This window comes from Etheostoma cragini, chromosome 9 (genome assembly GCF_013103735.1).
Source record: "Etheostoma cragini isolate CJK2018 chromosome 9, CSU_Ecrag_1.0, whole genome shotgun sequence".
NCBI classification, from domain to species: domain Eukaryota; kingdom Metazoa; phylum Chordata; class Actinopteri; order Perciformes; family Percidae; genus Etheostoma; species Etheostoma cragini.
The window spans coordinates 15,497,951-15,520,258 of NC_048415.1; the positions used below are offsets into that span (position 1 = coordinate 15,497,951).

The 22,308-nt window shown below is 39.8% G+C and overlaps 1 protein-coding gene and 1 long non-coding RNA gene across 2 annotated transcripts in view; one reads left to right on the plus strand and one right to left on the minus strand.

Annotated features, from left to right (window-relative positions):
- Positions 1-22,308, plus strand: part of agbl4 (ATP/GTP binding protein-like 4) — a 262,269-nt gene that overhangs the window by 134,527 nt on the left and 105,434 nt on the right. Inside the window, exon 5 of the mRNA XM_034882055.1 lies at positions 6,383-6,599. Coding sequence (XP_034737946.1) covers positions 6,383-6,599 — 217 coding nt within the window. The remainder of the gene's footprint in view (positions 1-6,382; positions 6,600-22,308) is intronic.
- LOC117950732 overlaps positions 1-22,308 on the minus strand; it is a 259,475-nt gene that overhangs the window by 72,089 nt on the left and 165,078 nt on the right. The window contains exon 4 of the long non-coding RNA XR_004657981.1: positions 11,519-11,525. This is a non-coding gene — a long non-coding RNA (uncharacterized LOC117950732). The remainder of the gene's footprint in view (positions 1-11,518; positions 11,526-22,308) is intronic.

The window sequence follows — 22,308 nt, forward strand, 5'->3', positions numbered from 1 at the left end:
AAAACGCAAGGGAGCTAGCTACTTGCAGGCCTAGCATGCTCAATCTAGCCGAGACACCTTTATGATATATATGAGGCATGTTTTACTTTTTAACTGCATTTGAGGATTGATGGATTCAGAAAAGATTAAAATCTGTTACAGTGTTTCTTGTTGTCTTGTACTCTCTTTTAAAATGGGTTATACATCAAAATCATATAGTTAGTCCATCTAATTATGAAGTTATATATATCATATAACCTTTAATAGTCAGAGACATGCATTTTTCTTTACAGTTTTTCTACTTTTACAACCAAGCTGCATTTGGCAGGTGGTTTTCCCCTCAGGAGTCATATTTCTGTTTGTGCAGTTTACGTATGGAAAAAGACACATTTCAAAGAACAAAGCAGTTATTGTGTAGTTTAGTCTCTCTCTCTCTCTCTCTCTCTCTCTCTCTCTCTCTCTCTCTCTCTCTCTCTCTCTCCCTCTCCCTTTCTCTCTTTGAGTTCTCTACTTTTTGACCTCAACGTGTCACCTCTCATTCAAATGTGTGGCCCTCTACTGGTCCATGCAGGCACTGTCACAATGCTCAGTATTGAAGTTATGCATTTCCTTTTTTTTAAAAGAACATTGAAAAAACCTCAATGTTTCATTTTATTTGTCTCCATATAATTAGAAAATGCTACATTACCGAAGGATATTGTGCAGTTGTAAATAAAGACCCTGAGGAACTTCTTATATCAGATATTTAGGAAATTATCAGGCAGAAGTCGTAAGATGACAAATTAAAAACTGCTGAAAATAAATTTATATTCTTTATATATCTTCGTAGTCGCCACTAGCTCAGTGTACATGAGTTAGAGTAGAAGTAAATCCTCCAGTGTTTTCATATCTGTGTGTCCCCTCAGGGGTGATAAAAGTGTCCCATGTGAATGGATGAGTGTTGTACATCTCTTGCAGATTCAGAGTGGATCAGATTAGGAGAGGCCAGTGCTGGAGCCCACAGTCATATTTACATTGCAGACTTCAAAACATTGAAAATGAGACCACGGTCTCAATGTGTCTTCCCTTGCTAAATTGAAGTTAAATAAATAACATGACAAGAGTTTGGTTTTTATTCTTCTGTGTCTAGATCACCAACATGAGACAGAATTGTGAGGGTCAGAGTCTAAGAGCCTGAAAGTATTCCTGTGACAATTAAAATGTATTTAAATGCCAAAAAGTTAAAAAAAATGCAGGCACTAAGTAGAAGGTACTGAGAAGTAGATATGGGGAAAGGGAGACATGAAAAAAAAGATGAATTTCTGGAGATGAATTTGTACAGACAAGGACAAACAGCCACACAACTACTCCCTTTGTATTAAACATATCCGCTGAACAAACTGGGTTACTACTATAAACAACAAATGTGTTTCATTCAGATGAGAGTGTAAGATTTATGACTGCTTTCAGGATTTTTTGGAAATAACTTCACGTCTAAGTCCACTGCATAATCTGAACCCAGGCGAAGCGCTGTGGGTATGATCTTATATTGACCGACTTGATTCAGCTAACTCATCTTGAATTTCATTAAGGTCTAAAAGCTGCCAAATTTTGAATTATTTAACTAATACATTGACCAGTAATCAATATATCTATGTTATTATCAGCACAAACACGGAAGAGTTGAGATGAAACAGTTTTTGACAATGCTACCAACAGAAAGCGGTGTAACAGGCAACGTTTTGAGAGTAAACCCGGGTGTTTTCATATGTCCATCCGGTGAAAATGTTTTATTCTGTTGTGTTTCAGCCTCATCAGAGGGCTTTTTCTGAACTGAGGAGGCTGCTAACGGCCTAATGTCTCCACAGTGGTGTGACTCTCAGTTCTCTTGTTACGGGAATGTCCATAATTCACAAGTGTTATTGCTTCCTGCAAAAACGGACTGCTGCTAGCCAGAAGACCCTACCGTTGGCATTAATCCAGGCATCAGGCCTGGTTGTAATGTGCATCTTTAAGACTTTATGCTTGCACACACTGCTGGAGAAAGTCAGGATTAACCCTATGAAAACGGTGAAAATGAATGTTACACTAAGTTGAGAAGCCAAATCAAAAGCTATGACTTCTTCCGATGCTCTTTAGTCCCAATCGAGGGACACATTCTCGTAAAGCCTCAGCCTAATACTGCGCCGCCACATACAATATACAGCAGGCCAACCAAATTACAAAGCAAGCACAGGTTGCCTAGTAACAGTGTCTCCAGGAAAGCTTTGTTGCAACTTGATTTGCATCCAAAAAAGATAGTAGATGCCTCAAGAATATATATCCCTTCATGTTTACACACGTGCTCACTTCCTCAAACATGAATATGTATAGCCACACGTTTGACACTCCTCAAATGATACAGAAACTGTTTTCTGCTTGACTTAGTATGCAAAACAAGAACATGGGGCCGTGTTTTAAAAACAATGAGCCTATCTAACATCTGGCATCATTTTAAAGTGCCAAGAAATATTGCCTCTTCCATTACTGGCATAGTTACACAGAGGGAGTAAAGAAATATGTCATTCAATGTGAAATGTTTGCCAAACGGACTAACTATTAGCTTTAAATGAGCTGGTGGGGATCCGCGGAGCTTGACAGCTGCATAGGCATATTGGAAGACATTTAACCTGCATAACAGTTGACAGGATGAACGTTTGACAAGCCGAAAGAGACAACAGTAAGATAGAAAATAAAATGGAGTGTGTGTGTGTCTGTCTGTGTGTGTGTGTGTGTGTGCGCACGTGCGATCTTGGTGAGTTTTGTCCTGTGTTTTGTCTTTGAGAGTGCTCAGAGCAGCGGTGATTGGCGTGTCCTCTACGCTTGATTGATTTGAAAATATAGACAAGATGTCGCTCGTATGAAAGCTACCAATTTATAAGCCTTCATCTCGAAACTTCAGAGATACACCGGTGCCATCAAAATCAGAGCGGGAGTTTGTAGCTACCAGTGGTTCAGAAGTAGAAAAGCCCCAGCAAGCAAAGTGACATCTCGCTAAAGGCTGCTTTCCAAAGGAGCTCTATGAAACCCTCTCCCTTTTCATTTTCCCTGTGTCTCTTTTTTGTCCCTATATCTCTGAAATTGTCTCTTTACTTGTCTCTTTCTCTATTTGTCAGCCATTCTTTGCCTTTGTGTTTCAGTCTCTCTTTTTCTCTTTGCTCTGCATCCTTTCCTTTATTCTGTAGGGCTGTGATGAGACGTTCTGGCAGTTAACTTGTCCCATAGCTCGCTGTCAAAGATATGACCTTGATGTAGCTCACACACAGTTTGTTGTGTGACTCTTTGTATATTCCTATTTGTGTGTGTGTGTGTGTGTGTGTGTCTGTGTGTCTGTAGTCACTGAATTGTAAAACCATGTGTGAGTGTGTTATCATTTGTGGGAAGCTTCTCCATTTTTCCCCCCCTTCATCCCACACAGTGATAATTCTTTTTGGGAGCGACGGTGCTGTACCACGTCAAGAGATGGGCAGGGGAGAGGCACAGGGAGGTACCATTTAGATAAAACAAATTGCCAGCTGCCGAGCAGGAGCAGCCACCGCTTAGATAAAAAAACCAAAGGGACTGTGCATTATTGTGCGTGTGCTGAAGATTTTGTGCATTTTTTTTTTATATTTATGTGCGTTCCTTTTTCCCCTTAGCCTGAACTTCAGGCCTTCCAGGCAGTCTCTCGCCATTAGAAGTCACAGAGCTGTTTTTTCTGGCCTATAACTATAATGCTGTGACGGAACAAGCAGCAGTAATTAAAATCAATAGCCAGGACTTTTCCAGTCTCCGGCAAGGTCACACACTGCCCAGTAAGAGAGAAAGAATAACAAGGAGAAGTGGGATTGCATGGATGGGCAGAGCCAAACAGGGAAATATGGAAAGAGATGAGGTGTCATCTTATTTTAATTAACCTGCACCTTGGAGGGCTGGCACCAAAGTAATGCACCAGTATGTGTGGGTTTGGTGGTGTGTACACAAGGGTGTCCTGTGGAGGTTTATGTTGTCCTTGCCACTAAGTGTTATTTACAGTATGCTCTACTTCAAACCCATGTGGTCTTATATGAATAATGTTCATTTTCTAAAATTTGCTCTCATTTTTCCAAGATTAAACATTTTTGCATTTATGTTTTTTTTGTCCAGCTTTACAGGCTGTAAGACAAGGCAGTAATCTGGCTCCAGTGGGTAGGCTGGGTGTGGTACAACTAGCCACAGGCTGCATTAGTATTCTGCTGAGATAGCCACATGCAGATACATTCTCTCCTCCTCTGAAGGAATAATCAGCCCTGCCTTTCGCTCCCTTTTTACCCTCTGTCTGAGGGAGGCTGAGTGATTTAGCTTTTTGTTTTACCAGATACCTGCAGGGACATCTTCAACTGTTTGAAAATGCATGCAAGTGTGTTCACATACATTTCTATGCAGGGCCTTTGCCAAACTTGATGTATTAGGTGTCTGAGCTAACACATAAAACTCTTAGGCATCTCCTTCCTGTCCTCCCTCCTCAGAGGTGAGTCAGAGAGGGAAGTTCACTCCGACAGAGTTGGCGCAAAGCAGTCTGTCCTGTTTGTTGATTATCAAGTCCTGTTCCTATCACAGCCCTGATAGCATCTTCATCTGATCTGTTGCCAGAGACGCTAGCTCACTAGCAAGCCCCACCATCACACAGCCGCTACGCTGCTAGCCGCCACCCTTTCCCATATATCTTTGTATCAGGACCAGATCTGCCATCACCCTGCACTCTCATCTTCCCCTTATCTCCTTATTCCACCTTTCTCCCCGCTCCCAACACCCCAAACCCACCAGTCACTCATCGTCCTCATCTTCTTCCTCCTTTTATCCTCCTCTCTCAGAGTGACTGCCAGAGCTCCTATGGCAGCAGGGTTGTTCCCCATGCTTGGTCATCTTCACGCACCTGTCAAGGCGGAGTCAGTAACTGACAGGACAAGAAAGATTCGGAGAAAGACAGGAAACAGGAAAGGTAGAAAAAAAGAAAGAGAGAAAGAAGGCAGAGAGAGTCACTTGCATGCATTCAAACCTCCCTCTGACCATGTCTCAGTGGTAAGGGCTGAACAAGGAAAGCGAGGAAGACAAAGATAGATGAGTGAAAAGTGTGAAAAGAAAACATGTTGAGTAAGCAGAGAAGTTCTCTAGACTGCAGCAGTACTGTTCCGTACCCCATCGATTTTTTGCCCTGGGCCCAGCATGCAACATGCAACATACAATTCAGCAAAGCACACAAAGAAGAAAAGACACAAGATGAAAGATGGAGCACATTACGAACGCCGTGCAGTGCTCCACACATCAGGAAATGCAACATACACAGATCAGATGCTTACCCGTCCCTCACTTGACATAATTGCTCAAAACAAAGAAACACAACTTGAGCCACAAAAATTAAAACACATTTTCTGTTTTTCACTCAGACTGCTATTCTAAATTACACATAACAATATAGTCTTAGTCATAATTTAAATATATTGTGTTAATGTGTGAATTGCAGAATTTATAGTGCAAAGCTGAAAACATTTGATCACACACACAAACTGTAAGACCAAGTTCTTTTCAACAGGCAAGCTCTCCTGTTGTTGGAGATCAATGAATGGAAAACAGTTGATTATTGTTTTCTAAATAATCTTTGGTCTTGTTTGCTGTTTTAACATTTACGACAAGTCATTTGTAGCTTACTTACAGTAGTTTCGCCTACTTTCAGTATTAATTTCAGTATTTATACTGTATTTGCCTAAAACAAAACTTGCATAAAATAAAACAACCTTTGAAGTTAGACAATATTTCATTCTTTGTCATTAAATTTCATTGTTTTGTATTGTTCTTATTCATTGTTATTTGCCAAATAATAAATCACCAAGTGGTGATTAATGATCAGGAATTGTTTGTTTTAGTTTCGATCACACCTACTTTAAAAAAGTAACTCTCTGTGGTTTTAATGAATAATTTATAGTTGTTGTGTGAGCATATAAACTTAACAAAAACCAAATCAAATCTATGTGTTGGTTTGTCACCCCTCAAAAGTTGAGAACCTCTCAGACTTCCCCAACACCTTAAATATCAGGTGACTCTCCTTACTTTCTTCAGTTCTTTTACTCCTTTGCCACCTGAACTCAACATCTCTGGAAAACAACCAACTGACAAGATGATGAAACTTCTGCGTTATCATTTCTCAACTCTTTATTAGTAACTCATGAGTCAGTTTCTTTGTCTATCTTTACACTTTCTGGAATTTTTTTTCTTCTCTTGCAAAAGTGCTGTGCTCTCATTGTTTATCATATATATTTACCTGATGCCGGCATAATCCTTTGAGACCTCATGTTTTTAAATTAAAAGACCTGTCCTGTAAATTACCTCCCTAATGTTTCTATATTGTGTTTGTCTTTTTTTGTTGTAGGCAGAGACTTCCTGCCAAAAACGTGTACTACTACCGTTGTCCTGACCACCGGCGCAACTATGTCATGTCCTTTGCCTTCTGTTTTGACCAAGAGGACGATGTATACCAGTTTGCCTACTGCTACCCCTACACCTACTCCAGATTGCAGCACTACCTGGCAAGCCTGGAGCGTAGGAACCTGCCCTACCTGCAGAGGGAGCAACTGGGACTCAGTGTGGTGAGTAAGGAGGTGGGAAGTGCCGGTGGAGAAGAAAGTGTGTGTGGGGTGGTAGTGGTTATGGCTGGAGCAGAGAAGTCGAATTGTGGTGAAGAGAAGGGGTGGAAGGGTTGTAAGTTGTGCTGTGTGTGTGTGTGTGTGTGTGTGTGTGTGTGTGTGTGTGTTTGTGCGCGTGCGTGTGTGTATGTGTGTTTGCGCATAGACGTGCGTGAGTGAATAAGGAGAATAAGGAGACTCAGATTGGTATAGGTTTGCCTGCCGGTCATGACTTCAACCTCTCATGTTATTATTAGGATTGCACTCTGGGATGACGGACTGCGTAAGCCAGTCTGTGTGTGTGTTTGTGTGTGTGCGTGCGTGTGCATGTGTGTGTGGGTGTGCGTGTGTCTGTGGGGGTGGGTGTCTGTGAGTGAGAGTGTGTAAATGGCTCTGTGTGTAATCAGCAAAGCTCTCACCTCAGTAGTAGGAGCTGGTGTATCATACACGCTGCCTCCAGTCTTGTCTGCTCTTATCAAATAATTGTAGGAGACTCATTAGAAATGCTTGAGAGATTATGACTTTTTCTTCTGTCCCACAACATTTGTCAGTAAAAAAGCTTGCTGCAAGGGGGGGCACCATGAAAGTACAGTGTCTGTATGGAGCACCTGACCATAAAATACAGTACATTTAGAAACCATATCGTTAAAAGGTGGTCAAAAAAAAAAGAGAAATACCTACATACTGTATATAAAAGATCTGGTGACCTGCAGTAGCAATTAAATATTAGAAAAAAACACAGTAGACATTAGGTTTTTCATATTCTAAATTTCCTTATATTTCAAAACCAGTTTCAGAAAAAAATTAATATTTACAAAAGAATAGATACATGAGTTTAGCAATGTGTTCATAAACTAAACTAAATAGAATAGAATAGAATGTCTTTATTGTCATTATACAAGTACACGGTACTTCTGCAACAAGATTAAAGCAATCCCTTTACAGAGTTGACACAAAAAATATAAGAATATAAGATAACAATATAAAATATCGAAAATCAAAAATATAAAGTAAAAGATATAAAGTGTACAGCAACAGCTTTGGGAAACAGTCGGTGAGCATTAGCAGTAACAGTGAGGGGTTTATCAAATAGATAAAATTACGCGTCGTGACCTGTGTTCTCCTTGTGCTTATGTAGGTCATTTGAATCCTGCTTGGGAATAGTGGACTCCACGACTATCAATGACTAGTACAAAAAGGGGTAGTTACTGAATGTAACTGTTTGTTAAATGGCTCTGGCTGAAAACACAAGTGACCTTAAAGTGGACGTGTCATGAATGATAATTTTCGATGCTTTTGCACATACATTTGGGTTTGGGTTTTGTGGAATGATTAGATCAGAAAACATGGGATTCAACAAGCCACCTCAGATATAGCCCCTCTTCCTATATCACATGGAAGCTAATTAAAATATTCCCTCCATCTGAGTATCTCAACCCATGGCTTGAGAATTACCTTTTCAAAAGGTGTGCCATTTTTATCTCACAAGCCAATCAGAGAAGACTGGGCTTTTCAGGACAGGGGCTTAAAGAGACAGACTGTAAAATGGAGCGTTTCAGACAGATTGTGAATACAGGTACAGTATATTCAGACATACAGTTTCAAACATTAAAGCATGTAAAGAAGTTCTAGAAGAAAACCAAAACACAAGTATAAACCTTAAAATGAACGTGATATGTCTCCTTTAATTATCTAATAAATATCTATCTTTTGAGATAAAGCAAATAATTGTGCATTTGTCTTAATATTACTATTAGCCATTATTTCACGAAATTGTTTATTAAATACCTTTGCATAGTGTACTTGTCTGTGTGTGTGTGTGTGTGTGTGTGTGTGTGTGTGTGTGTGTATAGATTCACTCTAGTTATTCCCAATACTCATCTAAATACAAACAGTGAAGCACCTCGCCATACCAATACATGATCAGGATTATATTTTAAGAATTTTTCAAAAATAAACAGTTTGGTGTATGGACCCCTGAGGTTTTAGGCAGAGTGATGTTCATTAATTTTGTCAGTGCTACCAGTCTGTTTTCCATTTCAGTTGTTAATTTTTACAACTGTATAATTTGTCAGCCAAATTCCTCACAGCAAAATAAAATATAAAATGGCTCACCATTGCTCTTAATGAATGTTTGCCATCCATCTCTACTACTACTTTGTTGTGTGTACAACATAGTGTAAATACTAAGCTTTACAATTCTGCCTGTGCAGCACGCTATTTTTGCATTACTTTTCGAGCCTCATCATTTCTGTAAGTGAGACAGAGGAGAACAGAGAGAGGACAGACTCGGTTGGTTTGGCTCACAGAGACCGTATTAGTATTCATAGTCATAGAGAGGTTTTATGGCCATATTTTTCTCTTTATGTTCTCTGGGCCTGGGTGGCAGTCAGGCAGCCCAGCCCCACCCTCTCATATCTCTTTCTCTCTCTGCTCCCTCTTTTGCTGTTACCCTCCCCCCCTCTCTATCTCATGCACATATGTAACACACACACACACACACACACACAAACACACACACACACACACACACACACACACACACACACACACACACACACACACACAGGTCAGAGGGGAAGAGATGAGAAGGGATGAAGGGAGCTTTTTGACTGCATCAAAGTTTAAAGACGGATTGCCGCCGTTTCCAAGGCAGCCTTTGCAGGGACACCACAATAGCTTTAACCTTCTAATGGGTACAGTTATCTCATAAGGATAGAAATAAGAGCCAAAGCTATTTGCTCTGGCATTCTTCTATCTTGCTGACTAATTTGTTTTCTGTAATGTATTCCTCTGTACAAAATCACATCTTTCAAGCCAGCACTGGAAGACTACGATACTGTAAAGGTTGGCTCTTTTTTAATTTTTACCTCCAGCTCTTTTCATCATTATGATCGGGGAAGTATTACTAATTTATAAAGCAGGTTTTTTGTATTGTCTTACCAGATTAAATTCACTTCAGCTCATGTTAGACGTCAATTTAATTGACTCCAACTGATTTCTACCCCTTTCAATTGAGACTTTACAATAAGAGTGGTATTTTTCTAGAAATTAACTTTTATACCACAGTCTGGGTGGTAACTCCCTTTTTCTCTTGGGAGTTTTCCCACTGCTGATCGTCTAACATGATGACATCAAAGATTACCAAAAACAGAAAAGAAACACAAAAAAGAACACAAATGATAATTGGTTATTGGAAGATTATATGCATAATCTGATGCTGACACCCAGCTGTTTCGTGAATCCTAAAAAAAAACTCTAAATTTCGGTCAAAACCTGGTGGTTTGATTCCAATCTTAATTTTGAAATGCAAATTGGCAAGGTCTTCCAATCTTTTGAACTGACAAAATCTTTCCATTTTTGATTTTTAGAGACACCAAGTCAAATAGATGCTTTCATTTACTTATGTTTAGATCAAAGTGTTGGTCTCCTAAATGGCATGAATCAAAAAATAATTCAGACTCCAAACTGTACAGAATGAAGCAGCTAGACAACTAGAACCAAGAATGAAGCAAATATTACTCCACTTGTAATGTCTTTACATTGGCTACCAGCTTATTACAGATTTTAAAGCTTCTCAAATTGCCTTTGAAGCACTGTATGGCCTTGACCCACACGATATCTCTGAGATACTGTGCCCTTATCAAACCTGCACTGCCTGAGGTCCAACAATCACTTCTTAAAGGGAAAGTTATTAGTTATAAAGTTTCTGCTCCCAGCACTAATAGATAGTCTGGAACATAACCCCTGTAAAATGGCATTTTACACTTTACAAAGTTTTGTACAGATTACACAAACAAGATATAATGTGATGATTGTTTAGCATTATATGTGGTAGGTGAACTTTCTTATCATTATATGGGGCCAGGCTAGTTGTTACCACCAGTCTCTAGTCTTTGTACTAAGCTAAGCTAACCAGCTGCTAGCTTTGTGTATTTAACACACAAAAAAAAAGAGAGTGTTACCAGATTTCTCATCTAACTCTCAACAAGAGAATGGCAAACTATTGCTCTAAAGCATATTTTTACTAAAATAATTTTATAATCTAAACAATAATCATGACAAAAGATGTTCAGATGATTGACACGTTGCAGTGTGTGTATTTATGGGTGTATGCAGATAATACATGTACGTTTGTATGTGTAAATTGATTTCTTGATTATTAGCTGGTTGTTACTACCCATACGTACACACACACACACACACATACACACACACACAAACATTCACATTCACATTCAATACTACAAGAATTTCTCTTATTCCCAAGAGGAGAGAGGGTTGGATTCTTCCTGTTCCTGCTCTGCAGGGTTCATGGCCCTTCATCTGTTCCTCTGGTCCCTGTCTGAATATTTCCTTTTTTAGACCATCCTGACAGCATCTGAGTAAACCTCTCTCCCTCTTTCTCCCCCTGAGGCGTCCATGTCACACAGACACGGAGACAGAGTCAACATGTGTTTGACCTGCTACAATACTTTCAAGCCTCTTTGAAAAGATGCCCACTTAATTGCTTCCTTTATTTTTTCCTTATTCCTTATTTCAGACTCTTTCCTCATTTGTGTACGGCCCTCAAGTGTCCCCCCTGCCATAGAGAATTAAAATTTGCCCACCTTGCCTGTTCTGTTTTTCTTACCAGGTGGTGTCTGCCCTGGAGTTGCATAGGCAGCAGTTTGAGTTTTCCTTCTGCTGGCTTCGCTTGGGGAGGGCAGGGCTATGACACTATTAGTCACCTCTGACACAGCACAGCCGCTGCCTGTAGACCAGATGCAATGAAAGTATAACCTCAGGATGGGAGAGTTGAGAGGCCACAGACCAGCCTTAAGGTTGTCTAAGACCTAGCTTGCATGAAATTTAATAGGCCTAATCTGTGCTTGCTATTATACTCTGACTCTTTTCTCATACCCCATTTCAAGTATTATTGTACTATTGATCTCAGAATCAAAGTGAAGAGATGTCACATTGAGTTCTTTTTTTGCTTTGGAAATCGGACAAATCAAAGCAAGATTATGATAGATCACTTGTAATGTGTTGAAGAGAGGCAGCGGTCACTGTCAGCTGCAGTGACTTAACATTACTTAGACTGTTGTGATTGAATTTTAGACCTAATCCTGTCTGCTATCAGTGTTCAGGTACCATGTCTGGGTGTCTGCTCAGTGGGAGTGGAGTCTTGAAGAACAGGTTTTTTTTTTTTTTTTAGAGCGAGTGGAGTGGGCACTGCAGCTATATCTGCCTGGCTGCCTCTCTCTCTTTATCTCTATGTTTGTACACTGTGTGCCAAGATCCAATCAATAGCCACTCCAGCTATGGAGAGAGGAGAAGGTCAGTAGCCACAGTGGAGGAGTCAGGCTAGACAAACTGATGGAAGTGCAGAAAAAATGCAAGGCACATGGCCACACTCATATTAAAGAGACATTATAATGATTTCTGCCTCCCAAAGAATTGCATCAGTGTACAATGCTCCCTTTTATTACATTAAAAACAGTGCAATAAAAAGCCTTGTGTGTGTTCAAGATATATGGATTTTGTACGCTGAATGAGTGACACAGCGTTTCATCATCAGACTAATTTCATAAGTTTTAACTTTGCATCACAACTTAACTTAAAATAATATAAATATATAGATAGATAATAATTGCACTGTCAAACAAATTAGGAACAGTGCAATTCAGTCACAGGAAATTTTCATTTTTGTGTGAAACTGAGTGATATGCATGAAGAAGAAGATATGCATTACACCATGCACATCTTATTAGCAAGGGTTTTTTCACATCAGACATTGTCATCAAGTAATGTAACAGCATGATTTGTGCCAGTTTTAATTACAGTTAGTTAATTAATGCCAACTTTTTGTGAAAGTGGGTTCTGAGAGCTGAGTTCTTGACACTGGAGCTATTCTGTGAATGCCTGTGTGATTAGTTTGTAATGAAAAGAGCCCTCCAACCACTGTCTGCCTCCATCAAAGGCCAACACCTGAATAGCCAATCAGCACTTTATCATGTGGATGAGGTGATGCTGTAAAAAGTGAAACCACATGAGGGATGTGAACATCCACTTTGTATTTCAGTAGTGAAAGGAAACTCCAGACTGGCTTGTATACTGGTACGGGGTTCCCATGATCAAAATTTTCCAGGCCTCTAAAGGTCCTGGAATAAGCAAAATCCTTTACATTTTGGATAAGTTATGGAATTTTGTTGTGTTTAATGAAATGAATTTTTACAGTAATCTACACAGAATGTATTTGCTGTAGCTTTTGACGTATTGTAGCTCTATTGTTTTTGTCTTAATTTTCTCCCCAAGTTGCTCTCGTCGCCCGCTTTATGTATGCCAGCTAGCTCCAGCTAGCTGAAACTATCTGTATATTTAAATAGAGTTTGAATCTGATATGTTTTAATAATGATGGGCAAGTGTACATTAATACATTTAATACATATTATATTACCAATAGAGATCGATGAAATATTATGTATTATGTAGGCTATATACTCATGTTGCTGCATTGTTTTTCAGACTTGCACCCAAAAAATGAGTTTTTAGCTAAATGCAGTAAGAATACACTGATGCAATTGATTTCTTTTCCCCCCAGTGCCAGACTGACACAATGACAAAATAATAACGATAAAAGACAAGATATTGATTGAGCCTGTAGTTGGAAGTATTTAAATATGAATATGAACATAACCAGCTAGATAAAAAAAATAGGTTGTTAATGGTCATGAGAATTTTATTATGGGTCCTCTTTATCTAATATTTATTTTGCTGCACTTCATCATGGTACGTGATGACTTGAACAAAATGGGACGATTTGTCATGCTTACATATGACATATAGGCTAATGTATTTGTATTTATAAAAGAAAAGAAAAGTCATGAAAAATTGCATTTGTTTTGTTAAAATGTGGGAGACCCCCGCTGGGAAGACACAAATTGATTTAATCATAGAGTTTATAGGGAAGCAAAAAATAACACCACAGCAACACATACAAATGTTAGAAATGTTAGCTGCATATCCCTTCAAACATATGTAGTTTTGTAGCTTTGTTAGCATATATTCAAGACAGACACAAACACTTCCCCAGTCAAGCAAGCTGAAACCACTCAAGTAAACTGCTCTTCTCTTTAGCAGAGAGGTAAACAGCTCAAGATTACAGAGTTAGTGGCAGACTGTTAATGAATGCATCAGCTGTGGCCTTAACATCAAACCGAGGGGGGAACTATTTTTTTAAAGGAAAAAAAAGGCAACTTAAGGAAAACAGCTAAATCATCTGGCGGAATTTAAATATTCACTCTATCTGTCTTACTTCCTCAACTTCTGAGTTTTTCTTTGTGTTTATCTGTGGCTTGTTGATCAATTGTATGTACCCTTGCATTACCTCTTTGCGTTTTTGTTTCCACATTTTTGCATTTATCATAAACTGTTCTCTGTTGGCCTTTGGAAGTTTTGTGTTTTCTTTGCAGCAACTAAAAGGCATCTGGATTAAAAAAAACTGGACTCTTTATTGTCTAATAATATGCTAATCACTGCCTACAGCTCCTCCACGTCAGGACTCTGAGAAAATTCCTCAAAGATTGAAAAGGTCATCATTGTATCATGGCAGGTTTCTTCGCAACAATTCTTGTTTTCATGCTGCTTTGTAGTTTTCTTCATTAGCGAGTGACCCTTATTCTATTCGACTCTTCTTACCAACATGGCAGTATGTGTAGTCTAGCACGGGAATCTGAGAAAATGGTTGGTGACTTTCCTTTGGTCCCAGACCGTTGACTAAGAGGGCTTGTCCAGAGGGAGCAAAAGATAAGTAGGTTTATGATCTATGTCCTTACGTTATAGGGCTGTATGGCCTCTTATCTCCAACCAATGGTTCCCCCAGGATACTAGATGCTTTATTACGCATGCCCCATCTCTCCCATCTCTCTGGCGTTCAAGAACGCGGTAATGAGGCAGAGGTGGGGAGGATTAGGCGGTGGTGGGGAGTGCATTAGGCATGGCTGTTAATGCATAGCCTGCTGTGAAAGGGAGGGGGGGCAGATCTGGTGGCTGTGCCCCTGGCGTGTTTAACTTTACAGTTTTACAGAGTGCATGCCAACTGTGTATCAACTAAATATTGGAGATAAATAGATTAAAGTAGCACAGGTGAAGCTCTCTAAATTTGATGGTGTGATGTTCACGCAGCGCTGACCTCTTGTTGATACTTATTATAATGTTAGAACAAAAGCACACAGATTTTGGGTTACTCAGACAGAGATAATATTTATTTTAGAAATTGGAACTTATTCACACCTTAATGGCTTAGCGCTCTGTCTCTCTTCCCTCGCTGTCTGTTTCTCACGTTCCCTCGTTTCTCCCATCTTTCAATGAATTGGAATAAAGCTAAGGAAAAGTTCTCTGAAATGGTTGATGTCTGTGGGCCTACAGGGCTGTGAATCAGAGGTCTGTGGAGGGATGAAGACCTGGTTTATGAACTTAAAGAGTAAGATGAATGTCATTTCAGACTAAGACAATGCAGCAGTCAGCAGACACATCTCTCTCTCTCTCTGACTCTTTGTCTTTTCGTGTCTCCCACCTCTTGGCAAATCTACTCCTATCCTCGCAGCTGTGTTACAGCCGCCTATCTTCCCTCTTCCGCCAATGGATATTTACTCTGCCGGCTTCCTAGATGACGCCCAGGATGGAGCAGGGAGCACTCACTCCGTCTCATTTGGGTGTCAGGAATCAGTTCCTCAGGGGGACACAAAGAGGGAACAAAACAGATAGCATTCAAGGCTTTTAATAAATCAGAATACACCTTTCTGACAGTGTAATTGCTTTCCATTGCCTGGAAAGCAGGAAAAAGAATGCAACGGGTGGAGAAAACGACAGATAGGAATGGAGAGGAGAGTAACGCAGAGCGGGCTGTACAGTAGATCATTTGTTTGGGGGAAAAGAATGAAAATTAATGAAAAGAGAGTTGCTCGCCCTCCAAAGGCAGCCAAGCTTGAAATTCACTTTGAGGGAAACTTAATTTGTTGTAAATGGGCAAAAAACATATTACTGCACAGCAAGTAGAAGGGCTGCACGGTGTGTCCGTCTGCTGCGTCTGTCTGTCGGCATGTGTTTGTGGCAGATGAGGACGCTATGCTCTGAATAGCTCAGCTGAGAGGAGGGAAACACAGGAGCCTGTTAATAACTCCAGTAACAGCATTCTCTTTCTACATGACTGCTCTCCAGCTCGTCAGAATACAACTCCATGATGTGGTGGAGAACTCATGAAAAGTTACTTGTAAGGAATAAAGTTAGGCCTGTTCACTTCAGGTGTCGGTTTGCGTGTGTGCGCACACTCGTGCATTCATTTTTTTTGTGTCCCTCAGCTTCAGTTCTCCTATAGCTCTCAACATTTTATGAGTTTGTGAGTTGTCTTCATCCTTTGAAGAGCAACATCAGCATCTCCAATGAATTAATGTGTAGGAAAATTATGTAGAAAATAAAAATTTTGTAAAGACATTTTACAGTATACTACAATATCACCTTGACTCGTTTTTATAAGGCATATTTTCATATCTGGCTCTGCTTTATAGTAATAATAAACCTTTTAGGAGTCCAAGGGAGCAGGAACAGATAAGGATTAGGAAACAAAATGGACAACGGTGAGAAATTAAAGTAGAAATCCGGTCAATTTCAACACGTACCTCTGTTGTTTGGAAATTTGGAGTGCTTTCCATAGCAAGAAAAAAGCAAACAATCTGTGCTGCCTACACTGTGTTATCCCCGTGCTAGAGTTTGCACCCAGCAGGCTTAAACAGGGCAAGTTTTAAACTTGTTTTTAGCCCCTAAACATGTTAAAAAAAACAAGTGTCTAGCCTGGCGAAGTTATTCCTTCCTAGTGAACACAGTGAATCTGACTGCAGTAGATGTGATAGAAAAGCATACAAGTTGTGTTAATCTATTCCTCTGTTTTTTTTTTCTGTTTTTCGGTGAAGTCCACACTAGTCAATTGTCAAACTCATACAATCCAATATTCCAAAATGTATTTTTCCACAAAAAAACATTTGTCGTTGTTATGTCCTTAGTAATGACTATGTAGAAACAGGTTGTAACCTGACACCACAGTGGAGCCAGGAGAGATAAAGTTCAAGAATTCAAGAGCTATTGAGCATGTGCATAGGTAACTAAGCAACAGTGGGCTCTTGAACTTTGACCTGCTGCAGCTGCTCTGCTCTCCTGGCTCCACTGTGGTGTTAGGTTACAGGTTTCTACATAGTCACTACTAAGGACACAACAATGGCAAATCCTTTTTGTGGAAAAAAATACATTTTGGTATATTGGATTGTAAGTTGGGGTTGGAACAATGTTGATAACTGGGCAGGTGACCATGGTTGACAAATTACACCTAAAGTTGTGTAGTTTCACTTCAAAGTGTAAAGTTTGCTATCACGCATCAGGTAGTACCAAAAGTAGAAGTTGTCATCCAGTACTGTCAAAAGTAATGATACTCATCCACAACATTGACATGTGACTTTGAATTTCTATCTGCTTTCCTGAGCACCTGTTAGGATAAAATTCACACAATAATTTCCCATGATGGAAAATGGTAAAATGTAAAAAAAACTGACATACTATATGATAATGGCCTAAACCTACTATCACCTACATTGCACTGTGCACTGTGCACGGCTATAATGACTTGTTAGGGTTCAAACCACGAAGCAGTAGAACCCTTCTACGTTTGTCTGTTTTAGTTATTATTATTAGGTGTCCAAGCCCGATGGGCTGGGAACCGCAGTAGCAAAGCTCCATGGTTCCATTAGGCCTGGCTAGGCCATCAGGGGGCTCTAAAATCAATATAGACCATTTTGGGCCTTTTTATACCTTCTCAGGTTGAGTGTGTCTAATTCATAACTTTGTAACTTAATTATATAACTAGTAGAAACATACAGTCTTACTGTGGTCCTGTTCTGCTGACATCTTTGTTGTTTTCCTATCCCTACCAGAAGGTTTTGCATCCAGCCTAGAAGCCCAGAGTTTTTTGGGGTGATTGTGAAATTAATCCATACTGTTACATGCAAGATTGATGCTCTGTATGTAAGAAATGTAAATAATCTGTCCTTTATATGAGTTATAGTGTTCAATATGTTTATTTTTGCACTGGATGATTCCAAATATATAGAAGACACAAATCGGCAGCACGGTGGCTTAGTGGTTAGCACTTCTGTCTTACAGCAAGAGGGTTCTGGGTTTGAATCCAGGTTGTTCTGGGCCTTTCTGTGTGGAGTTTGCGTGTTCTCCCTGGGTTTCCTCCGGCTACTCTGGTTTATTCCCACCATAAAGACATGCATGCTAGTTAACTAGGACTACAGTTAAAAATTAACTAATACTGGTGCATTTACAGAAATGTTGATTAATGTGCATTGTCTCAATCAAATAAATAAATGCGTGTGTTGCATCGCTGTGTGATATATATATATATATATATATATATATATATATATATATATATATATATATATATATATATATATAAATCTCTGTGAGATTCCTGTTTCATAAATTTTTTATTTGTCTTTATGGTCCTACAACTTTAATATTCAAGTAACCTCAGTGCAGCACAAATATTCAAATAGCCCAGTTTTTCCTGAAAAGATATATTATTCAAAGATTGACTATGGACAAGAAGGTTAATGTTTTACAAGCTTTTAAAGAAAAATAAAACCAGATTGACAAAAAAGATTTGTCAAAAATCCGTTAGGGCTCTGGGATATTTGCAACAACATTGTATCGCGACCTTGCTGCTTACACCTCTCAATATTTCCTAACGTTTGCCTCCCCAAGTTCCGCTTTGGGTTCCGCTTTGGGTTCCGCTTTCGCGCGCTCCGCCAGTTTGCCGATGTCAACTTGCATTGGGATGACTGGCGCGATGAGGCTTGGACCCTGTCCCAACTGCTTGCAGTTCTAGTCTAAGGATTATTTTGCTCCTCCTTCTCTATTATTCTTCTCGCGTAAAACTCACGCTTCAGCCTAACCATAAAACTGTGGTGGCTGTGTGCCATTTTCAGGACTGGTCCAAAACTCTGCAAAGACCTCAGACGCAACAATTGACGCACTTCAACCACTAAGTGGTGCTATAACTGAAAAAAATCTCTGACATAGGTCGCGCCCATTCCGCCTAGACTTTTATGCGTGATACAACTTTTTTAAACTCCTCCTAGACTGTACCATTGATCTGCACAAAACTTGGCACATAACATCTCCTGACCGACCTGACAAAATTTTTGACAAGATTTTTGACAAGATTTTTTTATGGAATATCAACTGCGCATAATACACACAAACAAATGAAATGAAAACACCAACTTTGTCACATCTTGGCAAAAATAAATGCTGTTGAAGCCAAACTTTAGATTATTCCTTGGTATGACCCTCTGAGGCTCTAAAACAAATTTCACAAATTGGCTACTAGGGGGCGTTACAAATACAAAAAAATGTATATCTCATGAACCACTCATCCGATTTATACAACATTTGAGGGGTACCATCTAGGGCCACTTCCGAGGCGCCGCTTACAGTGGGGTAAAGATTGGTTGAAGTGGGCCCATTGAACCCACATTTGAATTAACCATTTACACTAAAATGAATTACTTTAAATTAACAGGGTACTCGTGCAATGTGTAGTTGACCTTACTTACCAAATATTACACATGTGGACCACTAGATGATGCTACAATGACATCAAACGTGTTTTTGCCTATGACTCCCACATTGCACATCGCACATTAAAAACTCTTTACATCCACGTGTTCACTGAATCAAGCTGAGTCACCTTATATAGGCCACGTCCATTTCTGCTCAAAGTGTTTTTTGCAATATTGCACTAAGCGCAAAAATAACTTTTTCAAAATCGTCCTAGGACGTGTGACAGATCTGCACAAAACTGGTGTGTAACATCTCCAGGTGACCAAAAAGTTTAGCTGCACAGATTTTTGTTACGTAAAAGTATGCGCATTTGACAACCAAACAAATTTAGTCTAGCAAGCTACCAAACGCATATCATATCATATCTCGGCCAAATTAAATTTCTTCTTTTTTTGTGATCAAATTTTTTTGTTTATTTTGAAAAATGAAACAACACTTTTAAATAAAGTGCACTGTTTGTCCAATCGCTACAAAGCTTGCAGGATACGTTTTATAACGACGTTGGACCACATGGAATTACTTTGTAGAAAAAGGTTTGAACCGGCGAAACGCCGCTTGCGGCTATATTGAACCATTTGAAATTGTTGATTACATAATCACAGCACAATTTCCATAAAACCTAAAGTTTTAGTTCAATAGAGATTTTAACCTTCAGGTTGCTCTTGAAGTGCATGCATTTGTGCTGCAGTGTACAAGAGTCTCTGCATGCAATAGTGTGTGGCTGCAACCTAATTTGTATGTTGCATGCATATATATTTTAATATTTTTGCAGGGTTAGATTACTTTTTTGAATCCTAGGTACAGAGGATCCATTCCAATATGTATAGTGATAAGCAAAAGCCGAAAGGATGACTGACAGTTTATGGTAAAACGGTATGATTGCAGACTTGCTGCAGTTATATCCGTGCCTACAGTTAATAGACCTTACCCTCAACAGTTGCGTGTGATAGGAATTTTGTATTAAGCAGGTCAGACTTCGTTATGACATCAAGTCCTTGACCTGAGCCTGTACTTTTAGCTCTTAGCTTCCATTTCCTCAGTGTCCTCCTCAAAGGTTGAGAGGGAATGCTGTAGCTCTTACATTACAAGTGTTTATCAGACGTCCTCAATCCAAATGTACAGCACTCACTAATGTCCTCTATGGTTTCTTTAAGAGTGGAGATATAAATACGGTCTAGTACAGTATACTGGCTACATCGCTTGGTTGGAGCACTTGAGCACATATGCATAATTACACTCTTGGCAGGAAATTCCAATAAGCTGAATGTTTGTTGGATAAATCAGATCTTTTATGTGTTATTTCCAAGCCTCATCAGGCCTTTGCTGCTCTCTCCAGTCTATTGGCCTCTCACCCATCCTTGGGCAAAGGCCATGACTCTTCACCCTACCCCAGGCTCAGCCCCTCTGATTCGGGCCAGCAGCTCGGCACGCCTGTGGGGCCTGGAGACCCCCGATAACAAACAGCTCCAGCCAAGCAACTTGCCTTCTCACGCCCACGCAGGCATTTACCCACCACAAACAAACACCTTGCTCTCATTGCGGACAGGTTTTTTCTTTTCTTCTCTACACCCTCCCACTCTCCAGTTGCACAGAATACATTTTATTTTTTTATTATATTGTGTCCTTTTTTTACCTGAAGTGAGAAGAAAAAGAAATGAAGGAAGTGACGGGTCCCATTTTTCCTCCACTTTTCTTTTCTCTCTCACCTCTCGTTTTCTTGCTCTCTCACTGCTGCCTGGCCCTAGCCTGTGTGTGTGTGTGTGTGTGTGTGTGTGTGACTGTGTGTGTATGTGTGTGCGTGTGTGCGTACGTGTGCGTGCGTGTGTGTGTGTGTGTGTGCGTGTGTGTGTGAGTTCATAAGTGTGTGTGTCTCCACCATGGTCGAGCATCATCTTAAGTGTGAGAGAGATGGATGCCAGGGTCTCTTTTTTTCTCCTAAGGTGCCATGTCGTTCCTCTGCCGGGCTCGTCTGCACCTGAATATTGTGATATAGTGCCTCTGTTCAGCCAGTCGATTGCCTTTTACAGGACTGGGGCACACTGGCCAAATTGAAAGGGATTGCGGCCTGCTTTTCATCAGTCACATCAGAGCATGGTGCAGGGTCCTAGGGCACGAGGGGGCATGGAGGAGGTATGTGGGGTCTCTTTTCCTGTTGCACTTATTCCCTCATGATTTCTTGCTCTTGTACACTTCCTCTCTTTCTCTTTCCATCTTTTTGAGTCTCATATTTTGATGCCATCTGATGGCTGTGGAAACACTTTGCAGGAAATGAGTATTCTGTTTTCCATCAATCCATTTCTCCATTTTCATGCAGGAGTTCCTATTGATAGTAAGGGAGAATGAGAATCAACAGCAGTCTCAGAGAAAAATGTCTTCATTTTCCATTTGTTTGCCTCACACTTTTGAGATATGTCATGTACGTGCGCTTCCTCTTTTCAAGTTTGCCTCCTCAATTCTATTTTGGCAGACAGAATTTGAAAGGACCCTTCTCTCTGATGGAAAAAAAACCTCTGTGTGTACTTTAATGAGTTAGCAACACTTACTCAACACATATGCTTTAAGCTTGTTATGTCAGTGGAGTGGCAGGCAGACACACAAATATGCAGCCAAAAAATACCGGTGAAACTAAAGCTCATTCCAATACAGATAACCCTGTATTTATTAGAAATTATAAATATTGCTCTGACAAAACAAATTAACCAAATCCCATCAATACCATTAGGCACTGGGCCCGAGCAAATCAATAATTTCAAGTGAAGTTCCCAGTGGGGTTTTCTGAGGAAAAGTGTATTCTGCATGAACTCATTTTATATTCATGTATTATTTCATTGTCAGTGTAAGTAAATTCATACAATCTCATTTTGGTTGTTACATCTCTTTCTTCTGTAGCTGTATCCTGTTACAACCTGCTACTCTTATGGCCAAATTTCAGTTTCATTTAAATTAAATCAGTTCCATCTAATGTGATCTTATTAAATCAGTGTCTAAGTACACCATATGTTCCTGCTTCAAA